This window comes from Carettochelys insculpta, chromosome 28, assembly GCF_033958435.1.
Source record: "Carettochelys insculpta isolate YL-2023 chromosome 28, ASM3395843v1, whole genome shotgun sequence".
NCBI lineage: Eukaryota > Metazoa > Chordata > Testudines > Carettochelyidae > Carettochelys > Carettochelys insculpta.
This window is the reverse complement of record NC_134164.1, coordinates 2967172-2984395: the sequence shown is the minus strand read 5'-3', so window position 1 is coordinate 2984395 and position 17224 is coordinate 2967172. Positions and strand designations below refer to the sequence as shown.

The 17224-nt window shown below is 53.2% G+C and overlaps 1 protein-coding gene across 2 annotated transcripts in view; it reads right to left on the bottom strand.

The window, feature by feature from the left end:
• Positions 1 to 4666: 4666 nt before the first annotated feature.
• MLLT6 (MLLT6, PHD finger containing) overlaps positions 4667 to 17224 on the bottom strand; it is a 72692-nt gene continuing 60134 nt past the window's right edge. Inside the window, exons 13-20 of one of the 2 annotated variants that reach the window (XM_074978781.1) lie at positions 16780 to 16846; positions 15737 to 15879; positions 14867 to 15055; positions 14643 to 14731; positions 13596 to 13945; positions 12478 to 12586; positions 9761 to 10141; positions 4667 to 8023 (exon numbers count right to left, since the gene is read on the bottom strand). In XM_074978781.1, the coding sequence (XP_074834882.1) occupies positions 7979 to 8023; positions 9761 to 10141; positions 12478 to 12586; positions 13596 to 13945; positions 14643 to 14731; positions 14867 to 15055; positions 15737 to 15879; positions 16780 to 16846 (1373 nt within the window). In that variant the 3' untranslated portion in view covers positions 4667 to 7978. The remainder of the gene's footprint in view (positions 8024 to 9760; positions 10142 to 12477; positions 12587 to 13595; positions 13946 to 14642; positions 14732 to 14866; positions 15056 to 15736; positions 15880 to 16779; positions 16847 to 17224) is intronic. The other variant, XM_074978780.1, reaches the window with a different exon arrangement.

The following is a 17224-nucleotide window of genomic DNA, read 5'->3' as shown; positions in this document are numbered from 1 at the left end:
ATGGGATAGAGAGTGTGCTTATTAAGTTTGCAGATGATGTCAGGTTGGGAAAGGTTGCAAGTGCTTTGGGGGACAGGGTCAGAATTCAAAATGATCTGGACAAACTGGAGAAACAGTCTGAGGAAAACAGGGTGCCGTTTAATCAGGACGGATGCAAAGTACTCCACTTAGGAAGGAGCAATCAGCTTCACACATACAGTCTAGGAAGTGACTGTCCAGGAAGGAGTACTGCAAGGGATCTAGGGGTCACCAAACTCTCTGTGAACTCTCAGTGAGCCAACAGGGTGACACTGTTGCATAAAAAGCAAGTGTGATTCTGGGATGCAGTAACAGGAGTTTGGCAAGCAAGGCACGAGAAGTCGTTCTTCCGCTCTGCTCTGTGCTGATTAGGCCGCAACTGGAGTATTGTCTCCAGTTCTGGGCACCACAGTTTAGGAAAAATGTGGAGATACTGGAGAGGGACCAGAGAATTAAAGGTCTAGAAAATATGACCTATGAGAGAAGATTAAAAGAACTGGGTTTGTTTAGTTTGGAAAAGAGAAGGCTGAGAGAGAACAGGGTAGTAGCTTTCATGTACCTAAAAGGATGTCACAAGGAGGAGGGAGAAAAATTGTTCTCCTTGGCTGCTGAGGATAGGCCACGAAGCAATGGGCTTAAACTGCAGCAAGGGAGGTTTAGGTTGGACATTAGGAAAAATTTCCTAATCATCTGGATAGTTAAAGACTGGAAAAAATTGCCGAGGGAGGTTGTAGAATCCCTGTCACTGGCGATATTTCAGAGAAGGCTGTATAAATATCTAACAGGGAAGATATAGATGGTGCTGGGTCTTGCTGTGAGGGCAGGGTTTGTTCTTGATGACCTCTTGAGGTCCCTTCCAGTTTGTTTAGGTACTTGAAAACCTCAGTCTTCTCTTTTCTAAACTAAACAAGCCCAGTTCTTTCACTCTTCCCTCACAGCTCATGTTCTCTCGACCTTTTGCTGTTCTTGTTGCTCTTCTCTGGACCTTCTCCAGCTTCTCCACATCTTTCTTGGAAGATGGTGCCCAGAACTGGACACAGTACTGCAAGTGAGGCTTTATTTCTCACCTGGTACAGCATCTGCTCATTGCTTTGGTTATGCAATGGAGCCCTTAATCCACACTGATGCGTGTTTACATGAGAGCCAGGAACTGAAATGCTTTTGTTTCCCAGTCATTTTTCAAAATGCTATCGCTGCTAAATGCAAAAGTGAAGTGGACTCCCTGGCTATTGTTACATTAAGGGATTCTTCTGGCCTAATAAACCATAAGAAAATTTAATCTTAATGTTCCCCCTCTGTGCTTTCCGTGAGCTCTGCCAATTTCCCCAACAGGAACATAAAAGCTGATGAGTGTATTTAGCCTCTTTGCTATCCTAGATTCCTTCACTTCCCTTTAAATGAATATTTTAAGCATCAAAGGGGGTTCTGTTTTGTTTTTTTAACGTTTACCAGGGGGAAGATGTAACTTTTTGACAGCTGCAATGACAGAACTTGGGCAGCTGGCTAAGCAGAAATGGGAACAGGAGATCGCTGGCTTAGTCCCTGCCGTTTTCAGGGCATTATTGCTCATCTGTTCACTCTGCTGCTAACCCAGCATTTCTCTCAAGAAGGCTCAGGAGTGTTCCCTGGAAATAGAGTGCTTGGCCAGCCACTCAGGGGAGATCCAGGTGCCCCCCCAGCTGATGAGTAGAGTACCCACAGCTGCCCAACAGCAGTTTGAGGAGATCTTTTTGAAGTTCTTCACAATCTGCCTTTGTCTTGACTATCTTGAACACTTTAGTGTCGTGTGCAAACTTTGCCACCTTCTCCAGATCATTTATGAATAAATTGAACAGGATTGGTCCTAGGACTGACCCTTGCGGGACACTACTAGTTACCCCTCCCCATTCAGAAAATTTACCATTGATGCCTACCCTTTGTTTCCTGTCTTTTAACCAGTTCTCAATCCATGAAAGGACCTTCCCTCTTGTCGCATGACAGTTTAATTTACATAAGAGCCTTTGCTGAGGTACCTTGTAAGAACATAAGAACATAACACAACATAAGAATGGCCATGCTGGGTCAGACCAAAGGTTCACCTGACCCAGTATCTGGTCTTCCAACAGTGGTCAATGTTAGGTGGCCCCCAGGGAAGGAACAGAACAGGAACTCATCAAGTGGTCCCTGGGAGTGGTGCGTTAACTTTCAGGATGCATCTGAGTCCCACAGGGAAGTCAACGTTCAACACCCCACTTTCCTGAACTGGGACAGGCTTTATTGTGGATTGAAAAAACGGGAACAGAAAAATTTGGAAATTTTCTTTTAAATGTTGTTAATTCAACAATATCCGGTCTTGGAACAACTGTTTGTTTCGCATCTATGGTACAATTTACAATGGGGTTAGTTAACAGGAGAAAACAAGACTGAAAATCAGAGTCTGACAAAATTTCAAATTTTAAAAATAGTTGAAAGGAAATAACTGCCAACCTTTTTTCTTCCCCAGTCGTGACCCAGTGTTTGTGCCCATAACCACTTTATGAGAGGCAGAGTTGGGGAAACCAATGTTGCAAATGCAGCTTCTGGAATTCCCTGTGGGCTCCATTTGGGAACCTTGTGGAATGAGATTCTAACACAAAATATTGTTATTATTTACCTGACCCTTACCCAGAAAATCTTGGATGGGGACAGTTGGGTGGCACAAACCCATAAGAAACACACTACCCATTTCCAAGACCTTGGCCCCATACAGCTGATTTAGTCAAACTGGAGCAAGATCTTGGGTGGATGCCTTATATTGGCTTAAAACTGGTTGTATGATTGTGCTTCACTAAATTTACATGTGCTAGCTAGAGATGCAAGACAGATGTGAACTCATTTAACAGTGTTCACACACAAAAAGACACTGGTTTTACTAAATTGGTATCAGATCACATCTTCAGTGAAATTGGCCTCATTTTATGGCTAAAGTAGGCCAGCTGCTAATTTAAACTGAAATAAGAGTTAACAACCACATCCACCCAGCATTTTGCACCAGTTTAGCTAACTCAGTTTAAAAATCAGAGTATGTCTACACTAGAAACCCCATGGTGGCACAGTTGCTCTCCTGCAAGCTATACACTCACCAGAGCAACATAAGGGGCTCTTCCATCACTGTCATAAACCCACTTCATCCATCAATTTAGCAGAGTCTACAGTTAGGCTCCCAGTGGCTTAACTGCATCCCAAAGGGTCTGGCATGTTTCAGGGCCCTGACTGATACAGATTGTCCAACACAGCTTTGCAGCGCAGACCTGACCTAAGTGAATCCGGCACAGTTTGGGTCATGGATAAAGCTTTATGGCAAACCACATATTAGAGGGTGGATTGGATGAGCAAGCCTGAAAAGAGGTAATAGATGCTTGGTGTAAAAGAAGAGAGTAGGAAGAGTCAGGGGCTAAGAGGAGACACTGTCTAGGACTCACGTCCTGCTTTCACATGGGCTCTGTGACTCCTTGGACAAACCCTGTGGTCCAGCTCCTCTCAAGTATTTAGCCACTTAGCTCCCATTTACATTAAGGGGGATTAATGCCAAAATTCCTTTGAGCCTCAGTTTCCCCATCTGTATGTAAGGTCATTGGCAGGAGGGATTGAACCTGCAACCGCAGAGGCTGAAGCCCTGTGTATAGTATAAGCTAAAAGGCAGCTGGCCCTCAGCTAAGCTGTAAAGCAGACTTCATGCTCCCTTGTCAGAGGGCTCAGTAACTCAGGAGTTACATGTACAGGGGGGGACAATAACCAGGTCTGTCACATGGGGGAGCTGGGAAGAAAATACATGCAAATCGCAAGGCGCTTAGGCCCCATGGGAAAGGGAGGGTGTGGCTTAATACCACAGAAGGGGAGGCCACAGGTGTTTGGCTACAAGGTGACCTCCAACATCCAAGCCCCAAAGTTTGTCCTGTTCTGACACAGGGCCAGACATGCAGGGGCACCAGATTTCCAAAGACCAGTCCTCATCACAGCATCTAAACAAGCAGTCAGATCTCAGGCAGGCCAGCACCTGATGCGCAGGGTTCTTTGGAACGCCCGGGCTATTTGTTTCACAGCCTCCTAGGAAGCAGGACCCTTTGGAAATCAGTCATAAGAGCCAGTTTTGTACGGCAGACGGGGTTATGTTTCAGGTCTACCCCCTATTGGTTACAAAGCCATCTCCAGTCCCGGTAGCTACTGCCGGTTCTTCACCAAGGGCTGGGTTCACCAGTACTGGAACCGGCATGAGGGGCAGCAGGCCTTGCCCCCCGCCCTTTTTAATGAAAGGATCATAAGCGTGGAATTTGCATCCCCCCATAGATTCCCCGCCCCCCACCGCAGAATAACAGATTCTGCCGGGGAGACACTGCACAGTTACACCTTTTGCCCAGCAGGTGCTGCTGTGGCACAGGAGGAGAACTGTGGAAAGGAAGGGGAAGCATTTTGGTCTTCCCCCCCCCAAAAAAATGGTTCCAGTGCTCACGGCTGGGTCAGAGCTCAGACTGTCTCCTGCCCCAGCCAGCTGTAAGGGTAAGCCTCCCATCTCAAGCGAAAGCCTTCTCCTGATTTCAAAAGGACCATGCCCCCAAAGACCCCCTTCCTCACTTGAAAAATTCACCCTGAATTTTTTTTTTTTTTAAATTAACAACAAGCAGCCATAACATTTTGGTCAGACTTTATAATAAGGTTTCATTTATCAACAGCTCGTACGAATTAATGAACAATTAAGAGGCATCATAAGCGTGAATAGTACGTCTGCAAGAGAGTTAGGAACACATCGGTCGAAGGGGCTACAGATGGTCAGAAGTGGCCTATTAACTCACGGGACTCTAAAACAACCCATAACAATGGATTAACCCATTTATTAAAAACAGCTATAAAAATGGAACCTTTAAATAAATTAGGAGCAACATTTTTTCCTTTAACATGGATGATGCCGACACTGTGGGTAGCTTTAATGGCAACTAAGATATTTTTGTATTTCCCCCTCCAAGACATGTCCCCCCTTCTTTAGTTAAAATCTGAAACCCTAAATGTATCAAAAATGTCTTCAATATTAATATTAATATTATTTATCATAAGAACAGTCAAGCAGCGTGAAAAAAATATATCTTAGCTACATTACCTTAAATTGCCAAAAATATACACATTTTTCTCTTTTATTTAATAATAAAAAAGACACATGCAACACCCTAAATGTGACGTTAGCATTAAAATGGGTAAAGAATCGTCTACCCAGTGCAACTGAAACACAGATCATCTTTAGCTTTATATTTTTTTAATCCTCTTTCTCTTTTTCAGGCAGACACAAACTTTCAGGTCAACCTCCTAAAAGTGGCCCTTTGGCTCATCCTAATTGCCTGACATGACGAGGCAAGGAGCGTGCTTTAAAGGGACCAGGTAAGTGCTATCTGTCTCTTCCTTCCTTCTCCTCTCCTTGACCATGCCCATGTCTGACTTAGAAAGCCCCCTCAGAGCTAAAAGGCTTGGTGCTCCAACAGAAAAAAGATATGTCAAAAACACACAGGAAATCCACCAAACTAGGTCTTGAATGGAACCAAAGCCAGCAGAGATGCAGCTGGGGAAACTGACTCCTTGGATTCGCTTTCGTCCCACAGAGTGAACCCATTGCATTGTGAGTGGTACTGACTGGAATGATGCAGGGGTGTGAAATTCTCCCCACAACTGTGATAATGGGGACTGTTGTCTTAACGGGTAACTGGCCAACCAGTTCTGGAATTCTACAATAAAGGAACCAGCATACCCAGGGGGGCCACCAGCAGAATCTTTTGGGGCTGGCTTTTAGCACAGCCAGTCTCTGAAACTGTCATTCTGCACATACAGCTTTTTATGGGCAGCACCCTGCTGGCCCACTTGGCTCCTTGTGTGCACGTGCCAGATCAGCCGATTCGCATGTGGAAATGTGGCACCCTGCACTGCTGTTCCACTGACAGGAGGGCTTGCAGGATGCAGCCTCCATTTGTACAGGGGGGAAAAATTGCACACGAAAAAGTGCAGGCACAGAACCATGCAACTCAGCGGAAGAGCCAAACAAATCCTTTAAACAAACATCAGGTGAGCGAAAAACAGAATTCCAATGGTCCAATTTGTCCAGGTACCGGGCGGGTGGGAGTTAGGCATATCCTGATGCTTAACTCACACAGGAGGTGGCTGGGGAGAGAGAAGGAACATTCACGCCAGTTACATCTCATAGCCTCTCCAATCTGAGTCTGTGTTGCAGAGACCATCAGGAAGAGAGTCAAGCTGCTTTCCCCCCCACATTTTCACTTTTATAGCTGCCATCCCCAGCTTTCCAGTAGCTTCTTCTTCTAGTTCAACAATAGCGTAAAAAAAAGTAGCTTTCCGAACAGATCACATTGTTCTGCCCAGTTCACAGACCAGAAACTGAGACCCATGGACTTGGCTGTTAGTTCTGCCCACCCATTGGGACAACAATCTTTAGACTCAAACTGAAGACCAGATGTGGCCTAGGTTCACTAGTGTGAGCCCAACAGGGACGAGCTTTCACACCAGCACAAACCCGCCGCTGACCGATGTGAATAGTGCAAACCAGAGGCAGCAGAAGGGATGTGCTGGGCAGGAGCTTGTATCCCAGAAGGTCTGAAATCTGCAAGACCCTCCGTGTTTCCAGTCACTGAAGTTTTGACCCTCCCCCCCGCCCGACCTCCACAAGATGCAGATTTAATCAGGGGTGGGGGGATTCAAACGTTTGACGCCGATTCCCCCTCCTGGGACTTTCCCACCTGAACTTCCTGTTCAGCTGTGGAGGTTCCTTTGTCAAGAGGTCCAGCTCTCGGGGTGGAGCTGAAACCAGACACTGTGAAGCAATGAGGCGTCTGCAGTCCTAGGCTGGGAAGACTGGAACGTTGGGCTCTAGCGCCAGGGACGGAGGAGAACGTTCTCTGCCAGACTCGCTGCACTTGGAGGGTGAAGTAAGGAAACACAAGTACCAAATTCTGGACCTCCCCCTCCCTCCCTCTGCCTCCTTGGTGCCGTTTAGCCCTGTGAGAAGGCAGGGTGGTTTGAACATGCCCTGGCTGTGGGGTAGGCAGGGAGCCACCGATGTTAGCCCTTTTCAAGTGGTAATGCCGGGCCTGTAGGCCTTGGAAGGAGAGAATGAGAGACCCAGTGAGGAGTGTGCTTCTCACGTGGAAGAAACAGTACCCAGCTGACCAATCGGCGGCCACGCTGCAGCTGGCGGAGAAATCCCAAGAGTGTCTATAGGGTTAAACTACCCCCCACCTTCCCACGGTGGATCCGGTGGGGTGGCCGTGAGTGGTGGTCACCCAGGGCAGAGCACTGCTGTGAGGGCTCACAAGGGGACAGGCAGGAGGGGAGCCCCCGTAGGGCTGTGGGAGGGCTTCCCAGCTCACCTCCTCTTCCTCTCTCCATCTGGTGGAAGACCCACGGCCCTGCCCCACTTTCCCAGCTGAGTCATATTGGGAAGCCCTCTCCCTGGCACGGTGCTGCGAAGCCTCCTGGGTGCTGTGCAGAAAACAAGGACAGATGACCTCCAACCATGGTCTGGGCCTAGGACGCTTCATGGTCTTGGTTTAGGGCCCCATCCCCAAGGCCTCACACTCACGCACACTCGCGCTCTCTCACACACACACACACACACACACACACACACACACTAGAGTGGAGGCCAGAACGTGTCAGGACACTGGCGAAGTCTCTCCCTCTGCTGAGCAAGGAGATGGGTCACTTCACATTGTGCAAATCTGCCACGGCTCAAACCGGCTGCGACTCCCCCTGCCCCATCTCTCCTCGCAGAAGGACACCCGATGCCAAGTCCTGGTCGGAGACTACAGCACTGCCTGGAACTTCCCATGGCCGGAAAGGCCGTCTCAGGAGGCTTGTGCTTTTTGCTCTGAAGCATCCAACCCTGTGACCATGGAGAACTGCGTTCCTGGAGCAGAGAGGAACTGGCCGCTGCTCTGGTGGGGAAGGCTTAACCCTTGTCCTGGGTGAGAGCAGCTCCCTTTTCACTCATGCTCTGTAAGAGAAAGACACAGAGGAGAGAGTCATCAGCACCCATCAGACAGGCGGCCACCCGCAAGTGAGCAGACATGAGAAAGCCCAGCCCTGTGGCCAGCCTGCCAGCTTCTCCCTGCATCCTGCGAACCCCCTAGCTGCCCCCCTTCCACATCTGCCTACACACTAGCGCCTGGCACTTCCTATGCCTCCTCCGTCCTTCCCAGCACTTTTGTAGAGGGCGCAAACCAGTTATTTCCCCTCTGTCCTTGCTCCCCCCCATGCTGGAACTCCACCCACAGCTGACTGGCGGTCTTCCAGCTGTGGAAGGGAGAGGGAGGAGCAGGTAAGGGTGGGGCTCCGGTGCGCTAGGTGTGGGGGAAGGAGGGACAGATGGGGGTCCATAAGGCTGCAGGTGGATCCCCAGCCCACTGAGGTGAAGGATGTCCAGTCATGTGGTCCACCCAATCTTTGTGGTCGCCCATCCTTGCCTTGGGCTGAGATCGACAAAGATACTTCAGTGAAAGTCCTCCCAGGGCTCCTTGAGTCTGGCGTTTGCTCCCCAGCACGAGGCCAGGCTGGGCCCTCTCGGCCTGTCTACAGGGCAAGCAATGGATGCATGAGGCAAGTGTGACAGGGCTTTGTCATAGCAGATCGCATTGCTAGCCTCTCAGGGCCTGCCTCTGACAGCGGGCAGTGCTGCCCTGCTTTCACTGGACCCTGGACTCTGCATGTGAATCCACTCCTGAGTCCTGCCAGACAAGAAACAATCCCCCTGATATTGTGCCGCAGGAAGCCAACAAGGTCAGCACCTGGGAACAGGAGCAGATTGGCCATTGGGCCAACAGAGTGGGCAGAGACTGGGGTGATACGGGCACAGAGGCTGGAGTCAGACTGCCCAGGGTGGGGCAAGGGAGGGCTCAGCAGGGTGGGTGGAGAGCAGTGTTTTCTGCAAGCTCAGTATTTGGAGAGACTCAGACGCCACCCAGCTGATAACCAAAGCGCCCGCAGCCGGCAGCCTGTATTTCTCTGAGTGGTGCACATCCACGCATGCCTCAGTGCAGATAACAACATTTAACCCACACATAGATGGAAAAAATTAGAGTGATGCTTAGGCCAGGGTGCTGCTGAGACAGGCCCCCAGTAGGAAGAAGGTGGGGAGAACAGAGACAGCCCTGATTTGTTCAGTGCACCTGGGACCCCTCCCACACTGGCAGGAGCAGAGTGAGGGTGTCTGCAGGTGGAAGACATGGGGAGGGGCCCCCACATTCTCTGGCCCAGGGCCCCAGAAATCATCATCTGCCTCTGTCTAGGAAGGGGTGTTGCTCCATCAAGGTGTCACGAGCAACGGAGAGAAATCCAGGTATGCCCATGCCTGTTTCTGCGGCTGGCCTGGCAGGTGCCCAGGTGGATACCTCTGCAGGTGGAGGGGTTGACGGGGGAACCTTTGCTCTCCCCAGTGCCCTGTCTGGACCCCACCGATGCCTGTAGAAGGAGGATCCAGCCCATGTGGCTGGCTAATGAGGGAGGTGGATGAGACAGAGCGACAGCGTAGTCTCGTGGTTAAGGACAATGGATTCTATTCCCAGCTCTCTCACTGATGTGTTCAGTGACTGTGGGCAAGATCCTGCCTCAGTTTCCCTTATTTAGACTGCAAGCTCCTTGGGACTGTCTCTTATTATGCACCTGTACAGAACATAACAAAGTGGCGGGGGCTGATTTCCTCTGGGCGTCCCCGAAATACTGCAGATTTACACACCGTTCCTTTCTGGGCACTGCTGTCTGCCTGGAGGTTGAGGAAGGGGTTGGTTTGTGCAGAAAGGACTGGTGGGACTCCTGCCCCCGTAGCCAGCAGGTTGTTCCCAGGTGTGCTCAAGGGCGGGGCTGTCGGAGTCCCCATCAGGCTGTTGCTGGGGTTGAGCTGCTGGGGGGAGAGGGAAGCCAGGAGGGAGCTGCCGCTGGGTGGGGGCGGGGCTGCTGAGGTCATCAGGGTGGTGGCACTCGAGTGGAGGAGGGGCGCAGAGGTGGCCGTCAGAAGACTGGTCATGGGCAGCTGGGAGGTGCCTGTCATCTGAAGCCGCTGCAACTCCCTCTTCTGCTGGATTTGCTGCATCATCTGGAAGACCAAGGCCTGCTGCTCCTGGAGATGGGGAGAGAGGGAGAGGCCACATAAGGGGAGGGAGCACGTGGGAGGCTTTGCACATATGTTGCACGCTACAGCCCAGATGCTGCACACTTGTACCCGCACGGATGCACGGAAACAGAGATTCGCTAACACAGCAGGAGGTTTCGTATGCACAGTGCAGCTTCCTCCTGTCACTCCCAGCTCCCATCCCAGGGCTCCTCCCTGGTCTCGCAGGGTTAGGTTGGGCCTCTTAGGTGGAGCACGCCTGGCTGACACATTTTTAAGCACAACAGAGCCCTGCCCGCACCTGGCGACTAAGTCACATTTAACACCTTGTGCTCAGGATCACATTTGCTGAAGCAATCCATTTCCCTACGTAGACAGAGCCCTGGGGTGGGGCTGGCCCTGCCAACCACCAGCAGGCAACACCCTGAAGCATGAGATTGCATGACCCCTATTTTAGGATCCCTACAAACACCCTGGCCCACAAACATATCCAGTCCCCCTTCCACCTGTCTGCAGGACTGAATGCCCTGGTGTCCAGCAGCCTGTGAAATTCATTGTTGTGACTTTAAATTTCCCTTCCACCCTCCCTCCAAACTGACCTTGTTATATCTAAGCCCAGCTGTGGCATTCATCACACCAGGTGCGCTAACTCCTGGGAGGACAGAAGAGGCCCAACTCACCCGAAGCTGGCGGAGTTGTGCTCCAATCAGACTAAATTACTTTAGCTTCCATGGAAACCAGCGACCAATAGAATACACCCATGGAGCTAACTACTAACAGAGGGACCAAGGGCATGACAAGGTGACTTCGGCTACCGTAGAAGAGAATCCCCTTGAAAAATATTTTTCTGATTATAAATAACAATCTAGAAACCCACGTGTATAACGTAAGATAGACACCTACCGGGCAAAATTCGAAGGTGTTGTAAAGATGCCCAGCTCCCCTGACATTTACACCAATTGGGAACCTGGCCCATGATATTTTATGCACACACAGAGCCCAACTGTTACACTGGCTTAACCTGGGGTTAATTCATGAGTGTAAATGACACAGGAAACCAACCCACTATTTCCAGCACAGGAAAAGAGGCTGGCTTTCTCTTTAGCTGAGTGCCAGTGGAACGTGGGGCCAGCTCGGTGGCGGCCAGATCAATGCTGTAAGTTACTCAGCAGCTGGCCAATGAAAGAAGTGCAAACAGGGACACCCTGCAATTCATGTTGCTCTGGATGCTGAATGGATGCACTGCCCGGCAAGGCAAATGAGAAGAGACGGTAAGATAAACAGTCTTGCCCCGTCCTCCACAAAGCCAGGTCCCACTGAACTCCTGTAGATGAGGGTTATTCCCCTGTGAAGTAAGGTGAATTCAACTGGATGAAGTGAGAGGAGAATCAGGCCTGACTTCACCAGCTTTCCAAGCTTGGCACTGGGTCTGCCCACCTACCAAATGCCCAGTCTGTGTGAGCTGCCTGGCTTTTCCATTCAGCTTCATGGGTCTGCTGGCTGCCCGGCAGAGGGCTCCTTGGTACATAAGCTGCACACAGAGGGTACATATCTGCTGCCATCCGAGCTGGGACCACAGCAGAGGCAGACACACCTGTGCTTGCTGTACCCGAGGGATGGACGCTGCTCGAGAGAGCAGTGTATATGCTAGCAAGAGACGGCAAGAGAAGTGCATCCCCTGGGTTCTGGGTGGGCTTTTCCAGCATGCGCTGAAACCCTCAGGGCCTCGTCTGCAGTGCTCCTCTCAACAGTGCTTGTGTGGCTGTGCCTGAGTGCACCTCCAGCGGCAGTGCCAACCTTGGCTACCTAGCTGTGGTTTAACTAAGCTGGGAGTATAAACTGAGTTACTGAACATGGTGGACTGTTGTGTGTGGCTGGGAACCAGCAATCTTCTTCCCTGGAAGCTGTGTGCTGGGGCAGCCACTCAGAAGAAATCCAAATGCTGCCCAGCTGCTTAACACAGCACCTACAGCATGTGTTTCTACCCGTGGTGCACATCCACACATCTCAGTGCACACAGCAAAATTTATTCCACCTACTCATGGAAAAAATTAGAGGGAACATTAGTTTCAACTGAACCGAAATAAACCACTCTTGTACCAAAATGAACGTCCACACCGGGTTTAAGAACTGGTTTGAACACCAGTTTACACAGCTTTGATCTCAGTTTAAGGACACCTGTAGAGGAGCCCGATGTTAAATTGAGGCGACTTGTGCATGGAAACCACACCAGGACTTAGCAAACATGGTGGAGGCCTCAGGCCTCAGTCTGTCCCTCTCCATGGGATTAAATCTTCCTCCTGCCCTGGCAGGAGAGGGCCAAAACCCAGTGCAGGGACACTCACCGGATTAAGCGGCTGGGATGTCAGGAGCTGCTGTAGCTGTTGCAGTTGGTGTTCATGCTGGTGCAGGATGTGCCGCTGCTGTTCCGTTAGGGGGCTCAGGCCCGGAACACTGCAAGGAAGAGTAACAGAGAGGAAGCCGTGCTAGTCTATACACTGTCAAAACAAAAAGCAGTCAAGTAGCAATTTAAAGACTAGCAAAATAGTTTATTCGGTGAGCTTTCGTGCAGGGAAGAGGGGACCTTAGCAGAGACTGCTGCCTTGCCTTCCTGCTGGGATATTGCCTTGCCCTCCGGCTCCCTGCCTCCAGCAGAGCAGCATGCTCCCTGGGAAGCCGTGCCACAAGGTATGAGCCATGCTCCTCTGTAACACCACATGGCAGAAGTTTCCTTGGTCAAATTAAGCTGCCTCCATGAGAGACAGTGCAGTCCAGGACACTGCTCTGGAAGGTGCTAGTCTCTACTCTGCCAGTGACCACTCATGTGATCCTGGGAGAGTCATCCAGCTGCTCTGTGCCTCAGTTTCCCCTCCCACTCTTTGTCTGTTTCTATGGCAAGTTCTTCCCTGCAGGGACTGACTCTCACTAGGCACACGTGTAACCCACACACCAAGGGGTGCTTCACTGTCCCACGTTGTGGGACCTACACCACTCACACAGAGGCAGAACAAGTCTCCCCTCCAGCCATAGCTGAGAGCCAGCTGCCTTTTAGCTCAAACTGTAGCGGCTCCTGCATTGAGCTCTCGAGGTCCCAGGTTCAAGTCTGCCTGTGGGCGGTTACACGTGCACGCTGTCAGACACAGTGCCTAACACAAGCGACAACTGTGCTGCTCGTGTTAGCAGACAGTGTCCCCTGGAGCTCACTGCATGCTTTGGGGAGGTCATGCACACAGCGGGGGGGGGGGCGCAGTCTGGGACGGACGTGCGTCGGGTGCCCTTGGAGGTGCCTGCTTTGGGGAGCATGTTTCTCTTTGCTCGCAGAGAGACAAGGCGCCTGCCCCACCGCTGGAGGAAACGGAGCTGAAGGACCAGGTTAGGGCGCAACCAGGCCGAGAGGGAGTCGTTGCCCCTCAGGGGGACAGAGGGGCTGCTCCCTCTTGAGATGCCTGGGGGCCCTTCTTACCTGCTCAGGCTGGAGGAGAGCTGGAGGGTGGGGGGCCCGCTGGCCTGCGTCAGAGGGTTCGACGGCGCACCGGTCACGTTCCCCAGCATCCCATTGAGGGGCACTGGCTGGCCTCCTGCCAGGCTCCCCAGCAGGCCATCCGCCGCAGGCCCCGCAGGCAGGCCGTGGCTGGCGGCCGCGCTGCCCCCCAGCGAGCTGGCCGTCACCCTGGCCAGGCCGTTGACCTGCTGCTGCTGGGCTCCGGGCAGGGGCAGTGAGGTGGGGCTCTGCTGCAGCAGGGGCAGGGGAGGAGGGGTGCTGTGGAAGGAGAGGGAGGAGCTGCTCCGGCTGGGACAGCCTGAGTGTGGCTCCTGGCCAGAGAAGCAGAGAAATGGAGACATGGTGAGAACTGAACCTGCTCAACTCTCCGATTGCCTCGGGGGATGGGGGTGGGGCAGCAAAGGGCAGGAGCAGTGCAGGTGGGTGGGGTGGAGGGGAGCTAACACCCAACCACCATGACTCTAGGGATCAGCCAGAGTAAATCTCCAGCAACCTCACTTCCCTTTGTACAGCGCCTGGCGCACAACCACCACCATGGCCTTCACTTCCCTTTGTACAGCGCCTGGCGCACAACCACCACCATGGCCTTCACTTCCCTTTGTACAGCGCCTGGCGCACAACCACCACCATGGCCTTCACTTCCCTTTGTACAGCGCCTGGCGCACAACCACCACCATGGCCTTCACTTCCCTTTGTACAGCGCCTGGCGCACAACCACCACCATGGCCTTCACTTCCCTTTGTACAGCGCCTGGCGCACAACCACCACCATGGCCCTCCTCGCCCTGGCTGGGGGTGGATGCCTCAAAGCTGGCAATGCTCAAGGATTGCCCTGATACCCAGTCCTGCCCCCATCTGCAGAAGGCCAGCCCCTTAGATGACAGCACACCCAGAGTGGAGCAGGGTGGTGGGTGTCACCCTGCCAGATCCTCCCGTTCGTGGGAGCAGCGACACAACCCGTGCGGGGGGTGGGGGGTCCTTGCACCCAGGGTCTCGGCGGCCACTGTACCTCAGAGGAGGTGGAGAGGGAATTCTCAATCCCGAAGCTGTTCTTGCAAGGGGAGCCCTTGCTGATGCTCAGGGAGTCGCTGTTGCACACTGCAGGGGAGAGAACGGGGTGGGGGGCGTTGAGAGGCAGGGTGGAGCCCAGCGTCACCAGGGCAGCACAGAGGGGCACTGGGTATCTGCTCCCATGTCCCGATCCCAGAGGGCCTGGCTGTGGCCACCCCTCACCATTGGCAGGCAGGATGTACTGGGCGTGCCCAGACGGGCCATTGCTGGTGGTCACCACTGGGAAGGGGACGGACAGTTGGACATTGAGAAGCTGCAGCCGTTCCTTCTTAGCCGTCAGGGTCATGATCTGCTCCTGCAGCCGCTGGTTCTCCTTCTGCAGGGAGTGCAGGGCCTTGAGCATTTCTACAACTGCGGGAAATTAAAGGGAGAGGGGGGACGGGGCGGGGGCAGAAAGAGAAGGGGGGTGGCGGAAGAGGGAAGGGAGGGGTGGGGGATGGGGAGAAGAGGGGGTGTATGGGGGTGACGCAGTTAGAGCATCTACTGTGCAGAGGAATGTACAGCTCCCTGCCCCGCCATGTCCTCTCCACCTCGGCACAGCTGAGCGGCTCTCAGCTCCCCTCAACCCCACACTGGGAGGGGCTGTCCCAGTGCTCCCCACCTCCTTTCTGGCAGGGCTGTCTCAGCGTCTCTCTCCACACAGGTTCCCACTGCTTTTTTACACCCCTGTGCAGAATAAATTTTGTTCGGTTCACCAATCCGGTGCGGATGTGCACCGCCAGTAGAAACACAGGCTGCCGGCTGCGGGCGCTCTGCTAATCAGCTGGGCGGCACCTGTACCACTCTAAGCGCTGAGCTGACAGAGAACCCTGCTCGCCACCCACCCTCCGAGCCCTTGCTGCCCCACACTGGGCAGGTCTGACCCCAGCCTCCGTGCCCAGATTGCCCCATCAAAGCTGCCCACTCTTCCCCCTAAAGGTAGGGGAGGAAGCCCACCCCATGCCAGTCCTGGCTGGCTTTGAAGCTGGTGGCGGGTCCCACGGGGACCCAGTGCCATGGGGGTGCCCCAGCCTGCTTCCCACCCGAGCTCACTGTTTACGCCGGCTTCCCCGTTGCCTTGCTTCTCCAGTAGCTGCTCGATGTTGGGGGTGGCCTGGGGTACACTCTCCAGCTGCCCACTGCTGCTACAGGACACGGTCTGGTCGAAGAGGGTGGGCAGGCTGCTGATGGGGGACCTGGGGAGCGGGCGCCGGTAAAGGGCCATCAGAAGATGGGCTCGGATCTTCCACCCCTTTCTAGGTCACATGGGGAGGCTGTCTCTGCACCTCCCTCCTCCCGCCCCCAAGCCCATCTGCCCCACAGTGGGACAGCCTATATCCGCACCCTCCCTCCCTCCTCCCCCAGCTCCTCGCCCTGCCCTGCCCTGTCGTGCATGCTGCTTTCTTTGTGTCCCTCCTACCAGCCCCCCAGAGTCTCTGTGCCTGTCCCATTCCCCTGGCAATGCCCCTCTGCCTGGCTGTGCCACTCCACCCCTTCAGAGGTGGGAAGTAGGGGCACCGGAGTGCAGGTTTGGTGCTTGGCTTCCACATGCCTGGTAGATGGCCCCACCGCTTGCTCCTCCAGCCCTAGGTCCTGGCCTCTGGGTGGCCCCTGTGGGGTCCTACCAGCCTCACACACTTTGACAGCTCCCGGGACCCTGCTCACTGGTCACCGTCCCAGGCAGCCCCGGGTCCCATCAGCAGCTGGCCTGATGGGCTCCACCAGTCTTTAGGGTCCTGCTGGCCCCACCAGCCCCGGGGTGCACCAGCCTGGGGCGGTCAGAGTTGCCAACTCTTCCAGACAGATCACCACTTGCAGCAGTGGAGTCCAGTCCGGCCCGTCCGAGTGAGTTGGCAACCCAATCACAACAGGTCTAAAAAGGGGTGCAGCTCAGCACCCTCACCCTCAAAATAGCTCCAGCTCTGCTGTACCCTTCCTAGCCTCCCCCACTTCTGCTCCACAATGGGGGGTGTCCCTTTTCCTTCATGGTGCGTTCCTCAGTTTCTCCTCACCTGCTCGCCTGGCTTTATAGCCCCCCCATCCCCTGGAGTGCCCCCAACCCACGTGTTGGAGGGGAGCAGCTGAACTGCACTCACATGGAGGAGAGGCTTTCCTGCGGGGAGGTCCCTCGGCAGCCAAAGCTGCAGTCTTCCAGGTCAGGATCTGGGAGGGGAAACAGAGGCAGAAAAAGCCTTATGAGTGGATCGAGCATCTCCCCTCTGTCTTTAGCCTAAAGAGAACCTGCTGCAGAAGGTTCTAAAATGGAAGCTACAACTATTTGGACTTATTTGCAGAACGAACAACAAACAAAAAATCAGGACCCTGGTATTCGGCATGCTGGACGGTTCGTATAGGAGAGGCAGACCCCACAGAGAATGGATAGATGATGTAGTAGATTGGTGCGGAGCTAGTCTACAGAAACTAAGCAGCTCCACACTGGCCAGGGAAAGATGGAAGGAAATCATGAGAGAGGCATCAGACACCAACAGGCGCTGAGACCCCGGTTATTGATAACGATGATGATGATGATGATGAAAGGGC